This window comes from Psittacula echo, assembly GCF_963264785.1.
Source record: "Psittacula echo genome assembly, chromosome: 1".
Taxonomy (NCBI): Eukaryota; Metazoa; Chordata; class Aves; order Psittaciformes; family Psittacidae; genus Psittacula; species Psittacula echo.
In genome coordinates, this window is record NC_137735.1 from 149131404 (window position 1) to 149140414 (window position 9011).

At 56.9% G+C, this 9011-nt stretch overlaps 1 protein-coding gene across 1 annotated transcript; it reads right to left on the reverse strand.

Moving 5' to 3' along the window:
- Positions 1-258: 258 nt before the first annotated feature.
- On the reverse strand, positions 259-6924 carry SMO (smoothened, frizzled class receptor; the record flags this gene model as incomplete). Its single annotated transcript, XM_080623514.1, has 12 exons — positions 259-812; positions 917-1051; positions 1723-1871; positions 2169-2354; positions 2558-2666; positions 2863-2955; positions 3038-3161; positions 3253-3472; positions 3622-3794; positions 3874-4083; positions 4884-5089; positions 6666-6924. The coding sequence occupies 12 exons, from the start codon at positions 6922-6924 to the stop codon at positions 259-261; spliced, it is 2418 nt and encodes an 805-aa protein (XP_080479640.1).
- Positions 6925-9011: the final 2087 nt, after the last annotated feature.

Consider the following 9011-nt stretch of genomic DNA (forward strand, 5'->3'; position numbering starts at 1 on the left):
GCAGTTTCTCTTCTCACAGTGATGCCGTGAGGACACCCCAAAACCCTTCTCTTGGCATCTTGCTGGGCTAGGATGTTAATTGAGTCTGCCTGGGGAGCAATACAGTCCTCCAAGGGGAGAAATCAGCAGTGGCCAGGCTGGAGGGATGCTCAGGACCAGCTCAGTGGGTCAGGATGGGCTCCCAAGTCCCCTCACAAGCTGCTGGCACTGGATGAGGCTTCAGGGCTGCCCCCATCCACTCACAACATCCCACCAGGCTCAAAAGTCCGAATCAGCATCCAGCAGCTCTGCGTCCACCAGGTTGGTCCGGGAGTGGATGGGGCCCAAGGCGGCCCGACGGCCCTGAGTCCTCATCCCCCCAGCACGGGGGTCCGGCCTGGGGGGCCACAGAGGAGCCCCGTTGTGCTGCTGGTGCCCAGCCCCGTTGTGCTGCTGGTGCCCGGTGCTGGGGCTGGGCCTCTCCACCTCCGGGGAGCCGCCCTCGGGGCAGAAGGGGTTGCTGATGAGGTGCAGGACGTTGGCTCTGCGGCGGTTGTCCCATGGTCGTCCAGCGAAGGTGGCTTCAGGTGGGAGCCCCGGGAGCATGTCGGGGGCAAAGGCAACCAGGCAGGGCTGGGGTGGCAGCCGGGGCAGGCGGGGGACAGTGCTGGGTGCTAAGGGGGCTGCAGAACCCCCCAGGCAGCGCTCAGGGTCTGGGCTCACCTCCTTCTTCTTCTTCTTCCTCCTCTTCTTCCTGCGGCTGCTGCGCTTCTGCAGCTCGGGGGAGACGTCAGCTTCAACCACCCAGAGGTTGGCTCTCTCCTCTGGTGGCACTGTGGGACATGGAATGGGGTCAGAGTGGCCACATCCTGCCCTGTGTCCCCCCAGCACCTCCCAGCCCTGCTCGTCCCCCCCAACATGGTCCCCAAGGACTTGCCAGGTGTTGCCACGGGTGTCACGGAGATGTCCTGGGGCAGGATGGCTCCCCTCCTGGCCACCATCTTGGTGACATGCTGGGCCCACGCTGAGGACACGTCAGCTGATGGCTCATTGATGTCAAATGCTAAACCGGCTGCAAGGACAACAGAGAGGCTGGTCAATGGCGGACAATGGGGACACCAGGGAGCTGCTGAGATGTGCCCCTTCACACAGAATCATGGAATAGTTTGGGTTGGAAAGGACCTTAAGATCATTCAGTTCCAACCCCCTCCCACGGGCAGGGACACCTTCCCCTAGACCAGGTTGCTCCAAGCCCCTGTGTCCAACCTGGCCTTGAGCACTGCCAGGGATGGGGCAGCCGCAGCTTCTCTGGGCACCCTGTGCCAGCGCCTCAGCACCCTCACAGGGAAGAACTTCCTTATATCCAACCTGAACTTTCCCTGTTTCAGTTTGAACCCATCACCCCTTGTCCTATCGCTACAGTCCCTGATGAAGAGTCCCTCTCCAGCATCCTTGTAGCCCCCTTCAGACACTGGAAGCTGCTCTGAGGTCTCCACGCAGCTTCTCTTCTCCAGGCTGAACAGCACCAATGTTCTCAGCCTGTTTCCATACAGGAGGTGCTCCAGTCCCTGATCATCTTCGTGGCCTCCTCTGGATTTGCTCCAACAGCTCCATGTCCTTCTGATGTTGAGGACACCAGAACTGCACACAGTGCTGCAGGTGGGGTCTCAGAGCAGAGCAGAGGGGCAGGACCTCCCTGGACCTGCTCCTCAGACTCCTTTTGATGCAGCCCAGCACACATACCCACAGGGCCATCGTGTGTCACGGTGTGCATGCTGAAGGACAGCTCCTGGCCTGGGTCACGCAGCAGCTCCTTGCGCTTGGAGAAGGCCTTCGCAATCATCTTGCTCTTCTTGATCCTCTTGGGTTGGTCATCGCTCTGCCCCGTCAGCCTGGGGACACAGCAGGTCACAGCAGGGACATCGGGTGGCCCAGGCACAAGAGACCCTCCCCATCTCCCCCTGGACAGGGACACTAAGTGACAGGACTGAGCTGGATGGGTCCCCTGCAGATGGAGGTGCCCCACAGGCAGGACATGAGATGCTCACAGAGTGAGAGAGGCCACCCCATTCCTACACTGCCATCTACTGTGAGCCCACAACTCATTGAAGAACAAAAGCCTGGGGTCAACCTCCAGCGTCTCAGGACGTTGGGTGGGGCAGGAAGGGCTGACATCCTCGGGGTCCTACCTGCACCATGTGCGCCTCCAGATGAGCAGCGTGGCCTTGGTCCAGACCCATGTGCTCATGGAGATGCCAGTGCCGAACATGGCAAAGAGGTTGATCTTCTCCACCAGCAGACTCGGCCGGTTCTTGATCTCACAGTCAGGGATGGGCTTGTTGGTCTGCGTGGCGATGGTCACATTGGCCTCACACCTGTGGGGACAGACAGGGGACACTGGCCATAAGGAGGGGACACCCAGTGACACACCTCTGCAAAGCGAGATGTGGTGGGGATGCTGGTGGGGGACATGGGACTCCTCCACTTCTCCATGTCCACCACTAAATTCAAGGTCCTAAGATCCCACTCGCCCTCCTGTCCCTGTCCACATCCCCATGCTTGTCCCTGTCCCACTCACAGGACATATTCCCGAAAGCTGCGTTCCCACTCTGCCTGGTTGAAGAAGTCATAGAAGTGGCAACCAAAAGTGATGAAGACGAAGCCAAAGGCCAAGAAGCCAAAGATGCCTGGAAGAGAAGTGGGACATCCCCAGTTTAGCTGGATCCCAGTGACAACAGGAGCCATGCTCCATCACTACAGCTTCGTCCCCCACTGCAGGCACCCCCAGGATGTGGGATGGGATGGTTGGGGTTTCCAGGAAGCACAATGTCCCCACTCTGACTCAAATCCCCATGGAAACAGTGCCAGTGGAGCAGCACTCACCCAGGCGCAGCATGGTTTCGTTGATCTTGCTGGCTGCCTTCTCGCTGAGCAGCCCAGGGTGGTTGCTCTTGATGGAGAAGAGTGTCATGACCCCTGTGGGGGAGGGATGAGGTGGTCAGGGTTGGGAGACACTCACAGTCACCCCATCCCCATGTCAGGGTGAACCCAAACCTACCCTGGATGAGGAAGTAGCCACCCACGATGAGGACAAGCCCGATGGGTGCCAGGACAAAGCCGGCCCGGTACCGGTAGTTCTTGTACCCCACGAAGCAGATGCCACTGACAGAGTCACCGTCCACCTGGGAATATGGGGACAAAAGGAGTGAGGTGGCCGCAGCCACCTCTCCCTGTGCATGTCACCACCAGGACATGGGATCACGGTGCCAGTACCTGCGCCACGGCCAGGATGGCCACGGTGAGGACAAAGGGGATGGACCAGGTGATGAGGTGGAAGTAGGAGGTTTTGCCCACCAGCGGCTGGTAGGTGGTGCCCAGCGCCTTGAAGGACGTGTGCCAGGCGTAGGTCAGCATGACAAACCAGATGACACCCGACATCAGTGAGTAGTAAACGATGACGAAGATGATGACGCAGGAGAGCGTCTCATTGGAGCTATGGATGAGGTGAGACAAAAGCATCACCAACTGCACAACGGGACAGGGAGGACGAAGATCTCCATCCCCTTCCAAGAGGCATGGAGGATCCAGAGGACACCTCCTGGAATGTGGCAGTGGTGGGATGGGGATGGAGGTGACACGTACGTGGGTTCTCCCAGCCGCATGGTGCCATCAGCCCGGCACACGATCTCATCACGGGCTCCATCCATGAACTGCGCCAACCAACCGATGCTGCCCACGAAGAAGCAGGCATTGACGTAGAAGAGGATGACGGCTGGGTAGCGGTTGGAGTTCCTCCAGTCAGCAACAAATGTGGCCTGGTGGAGGAGGACAAAGGGACAGCTTGGAGCCTGGTCCACTTTTGGGGACCCCACCCCATGTCTCCCCATGTCTCACCAGGGTGAAGAAGGTGCAGAAGATGGTGATGGAGCTGAAGGCAGCGATGTAGACATGCATCTCGCGGTGCTCCTTCTCGGTGAAGAGCGGGTTCTGGCACTGGATGCCACAACCCTCCACGTCCTCGTACCAGCTCTTGGGGTTGTCTGTCCTCACCAGCGGTGCCTCGCACTGCCCCGAGCTGTTGAACTTGATGTTCTGCACCTCGTTCTGCCAGAGGAGAAGTGAGGCCATGAGGAGGAGGCAGCACCCTCATGGTGAAGGCTGTGGACATCAGTCCCCCATAGAGGGCTGGAAACAGCAGGCGTTTCCCTGCTCCCACTGCTCCCCGAGAATCACGGAATCAGCCAGGTTGGAAAAGCCCTTTAAGTTCATCCAGTCCAACCATTCCCAGCACTGCCAAGGCCACCACTAACCCATGGCACTGAGGGCCTCGTCTCCACGGTGTGTGAACACTTGCAGGGACGGTGACTCCAGCACTGCCCTGGGCAGCCTGTTCCAATGCCTGAGCACCCTTTGGGGAAGGAATTGGTCCTCAGCTCCATCTAAACCTGCCCTGGTGCAGCTTGAGGCCGTTTCTCTTGTCCCATCCCTTGTTCCTTGGGAGCAGAGCCCAGCCCCCTCCTGGCTCCATGCTCCTGTCAGGCAGTTGTAGGGAGCGATAAGGTCCCCCCTGAGCCTTCTCTTCTCCAGACTGAACCCCCCAGGTCCCTCAGCCGTTCCCCATCACACTTGAGCTCCAGGCCCTGCACCAGCTCCGTTGCCCTTCTCTGGCCCCGCTCCAGCACCTCGATGTCTCTCTTGTAGTGAGGGGCCCAGAGCTGAACAGAGGATTGGAGGTGTGGCCTCACCAGCACCCAGTGCAGGGGGACAGTCACTGCCCTGGCCCTGCTGCCACACTGGTGCTGATACAGGCCAGGATGCTGGTGGCTCCTTGGCCACCTGAGCACAGGCACATGTTCAGGTCTGTCGCTAAATGGGATATGGAGCCCATGGTGTCCCCCCCATACCGGGCATCCTTCAGGGAAGCGGTCTGTGGTGCACTTGAGGAAGTCCGGCCAGCCGCGCTCGCGCTCCACGATGGTGCATGGTGCCCGGGTGGCCTGGCACAGGGTCTGGCTGGGCAGCTCCACCTGCCCGTCCTCACACTTGGGCATGTAGACAGCGCAGAGCAGGGGCTGGATGACGTCCCAGCAGCGGGGGGCATTGCGCAGGCCTGTGGGGACAATGCTGTCACCACCTGGTGTGGACACGGCCCCTGTCCCCACCATGCCCCCATCAGCTCAGCACCAGGACCTCTCTATAACACCTCTGGGGTGCTGAGACCATTGCCCTGTCTTGTGCTGCTCCCCTGCCATATGGACTCAGCCCCGGTCCCTGCTATACTGCTCCCCTCCATACTGTACCCATCCCCGGTCCATTGCTGTGCAGGTATATGTACAGTACCCATTCATGGTCCCCCATTATACTGCTCCCCTCCATACTGTCCCCATCACTATGTCCATTCCCCGTACTCTTCCCCTCTATACTGTGCCCACATCCGAGCCTCACCTATACTGTAGCCAGTCCCCTGCTATGCTGCTCCGCTATACTGTACCTAGTTCCCTGCTATACTGCCCTCTTATATACTATACCCCATCCCCTATTCCCCACTATACTGCTCCCCTCTGTACTGTACAAATCCACAGTTTCCCACTGTACTGCTCCTCTCTACACTGTACCCATCTCCAGGCCCATTTTATACAGCTTTCTGTCATACTCATGCCCCATCCCCTGCTATACTGCTCCCTCTCTACATTGTACCCAGCTCATACCTCTACTATTCTGCCCCTGTCTACACTGTACCCATCCCCATAACCCTGCTATACAGATTTCTATACTGTACCCATCCCAAATCCCCCACTATACAGCTCTCCTCTACACTGTACCCATCTTCTGCCCTTACTATACAGTTTTCTATACCGTACTCATCCTCAATCCCCTGCTATACTACTCCCCCCTATACTGCACCCATCTCTGTCCCCTATTACAGTTTACTGTATCATACCCTGCTATACTGCTCCCCTCCACTCCGTACCCAGCTGCAGTCCCTTTCCATACAACTTTCTATACCATACTCATCCCTTATCCCCCATTATACAGCTCCCTTCTATACTGTCCCCATCCCCAATCCCCTGCCATACAGCTATCTGTACTGCACCCATCCCCTGTCCCCTGCTATACAACTTTCCATACTGTATGTGTCCCCAATCCCCTGCTATACTGCTCCCGTCTATGCTGTACCATCCCTAGTCCCCTTCTATACACCTTCCTAGTACACATCTCCCGTTCCCCACTATACTGCTCCTCTCTACACTGCACCCATCTCCAGCTCATTCCATACAGCCTTCTGTAAGATACTCATATCTCATCTCCCACTATACAGCTCCCCTCTGTACTGTCCCCATCCCCAATTCCCTGCTATACAGCTGTCCGTATTGCACCCATCCCCTGTCCCCTGCTATACTGCTCCCTTTCTATACTATCCCCCATTATACAGCTCCCCTCTATACTGTCCCCATCTCCAGGCCCCTGTTACCGAGTTTTCTCTGCTGCACCCATCCCAACCCCCCTCTGTACAGCTCCCCCCTACACCGCACCCATCCCCATGCCCCTGCTTTCCTGCACCGCATTCCACGCCCTGCTCCCCTCCACAGCGCTCCGGCCTCCCCTTCACCCGCTCGCAGCCCCCGTCCCTCCGCTCCCCGCCAGCGCCCGGCCCGGCGCGGGCCTCGCCCCGGTGCGTCCCGTACCGGACCAGAGCAGGAGCTTCCCGTGCGCCTCCTCCTGCGAAGCCGAGTCCGTGGCCAACAACGTGGAGGTGGCGGCGTAGGGCAGCGCCGAGCCCAGGCAGGACCCGAACCGCAGCTGCTCGCAGGACGCGGCGCGGCGGCAGCGCTCGGGCACAGCCGAGGCGTTGAGGAGCGGGGCGGCGGGGCAGCGGCGGCCGCCCAGGGCCAGCGCCATGCCCAGCGCCAGCGCCCACCGCCACCCGCCGCCCTGCGCCGCCATCCCGGCCCGCACCGGCGCTACGCGGCCCCGCCGCCCGCCATGCCCCGCCGCCCTTTGTTGAGCTCGCCGGGAGCGGAGCGGCCCCGCTCCTCCTCCTTCCCCCTCAGCGCTGCGCGGCCCGGCCCGCCACGGCCCCGCGCCCCCCGCCGGGGCGGGCTGAGGAGACCGGGGCGGGGACCGGGTGTTCGTGAGGGAAAAAAGTGCCTTTTTGTGAGGAAAAAGTTACTTTTTCTTGCAGCGGGCAGGGAAGGGGAGGGATTTTGGGGAGGAAAGCGGAGTTTGAGGCGGGGGCATCGCGCTCGGGGAGAAGGGAAAGGGGTGGTCTTCTGAGGGGGGAAAGTTGGGGTTTGAGGGATAAAGGATGGGGTTTGTGAGGGGAAAGTGGGGTTTTGAGGGAGAAATGTTGTGGTTTGTGAGGGAAAGTTGGGGTTTGAGGGGAAAATGTTGGGGTTTGTGAGTGGAAAGTGGAGATTTGTGATGGGGAAGTGGGTTTTTGAGGGGAAATGTTGGGTTTGGGGAGGAAATGATGGGGTTTGGGGAAGGGAAAGTGGGGTTTTGAGGGATAAATGTTGGGTTTAGTGAGGGAAAAGCTGGTTTTGGGGGAGGTAGAAGGCGCTTTGGGGGGGAGGAGAAGAGCGGCTTTGGAAGGGGAGGAGTTTGGGACTGGAGGAGAAGGGTTTAGTTTTGGCAGAGAAGTTGGATCTGGAAGGGGAGAGAAGAGATTTGGGACAGGGGAACTGATTTTGAGGGGGAAAATTGATTTTTTTAGCTTCTAGTGGTTTTGGAGACCACAAAGTTACTTTTAGGGGGTAAAGTTGCTTTCTGGGGCAGAAAAGCCACTTTTCCAGAGGAGAAAAGTTGTTTTCAAGGGAGATAAGTCACTTTTAGGGGAGGAAAGTTAGATTTGGGAAGGGGAAGCTCACTTTTTTCAGGGGTAGAGTTACTTTTGGGGAAGAAAAAGTTGGGTTTTGGAGGAGAAAAGGCACTTCGGGGGTGAAAAGTCACTTTCTGGGGACAAAAGTAGCTTTTTGGGGAACAAAAGGTGCTTTATTGGGTGAGAAAAGTTTCTTTTGGGGCAAAAAGTAAGTTTTTTGGGGTGGAATGTTACTTCGGGGAGGAATAGCTGCTTCTTGGAGGAGAAAAATTGCATTTGAGAATGAGAAGTTACTTCGGTGGGAGAAAAGCCACTTTTTTGGGACGGAAGTTGCTTTTTAGGGAACAAAAGGTACTTTGTGGGGTGAGAAAAGTTTCTTTTTACTCAAAAAGTAACTTTTTGGGAGGAAGGTTACTTTTGGGGGAGGAAAAGTCGCTTTTTGGAGTAGAAAAGTTGCCTTTGGGAGGGAAGAAAAGTCAGGTTCAAGGGACAAAAGGCACTTTATTGGGAGGGAAGAGACTCTCGGGTGAGAAAAGTTACTTGGAGGGGAGGAAGCTACTTTTAGGGGAAGAAAAATCACATTTTGGGGGTCAGAGTCACTATTGTGGAGGGAAAAGTTGGGTTTGGGGGGAGAAAAGTTACTTTTGGGGGACAAAAGGCAGCTTTGGGATAAAAAGTCCCTTTTGAGGGCAGAAAAGTTACTTTTAGGGGAGGAAAAGTTACTTTTGAGGGAAAAAGTTGCTTTTCAGGGAGAAAAGATACTTGTTTTGAGGGGGAAGTTACTTTTGGGAGAGGAAAAGTCATTTTGGGGTGAAGAAAAGCCGCTTTTAGGAGGAGAAAAGTTGCTTTTGGGGGACAAACATCCTTTTTGGAGGGGGAGCAAAGTTTTGGGGGGAGAGGAAAGTTACTTGGGAAATAAAAGCCACTTTTGTGGGGAGAAAAGTTGCTTGTTTGGGAGAGAAGTCTGTTTTGGGGGGAGGAAACTATTTGGGGATGGAGACAAGTTATTTTTGGGGAAGGAAAAGTTACTTTTGGGGAGATAAAAGCAACTTCTTGGAGGAGGAAAGTTCCTTTTTAGTGACAAAAGTCACTCTTGGGGAAAGCAAAGTTGCTTTTGGGGGAGAAAAGTCTATTTCTGAAGGCTAAAGTAAGTTGGGAGGGGGACCATTCTTGGAGAGCAGCTACTTTTTGGTGTGAACTCACTGTTTTGGGG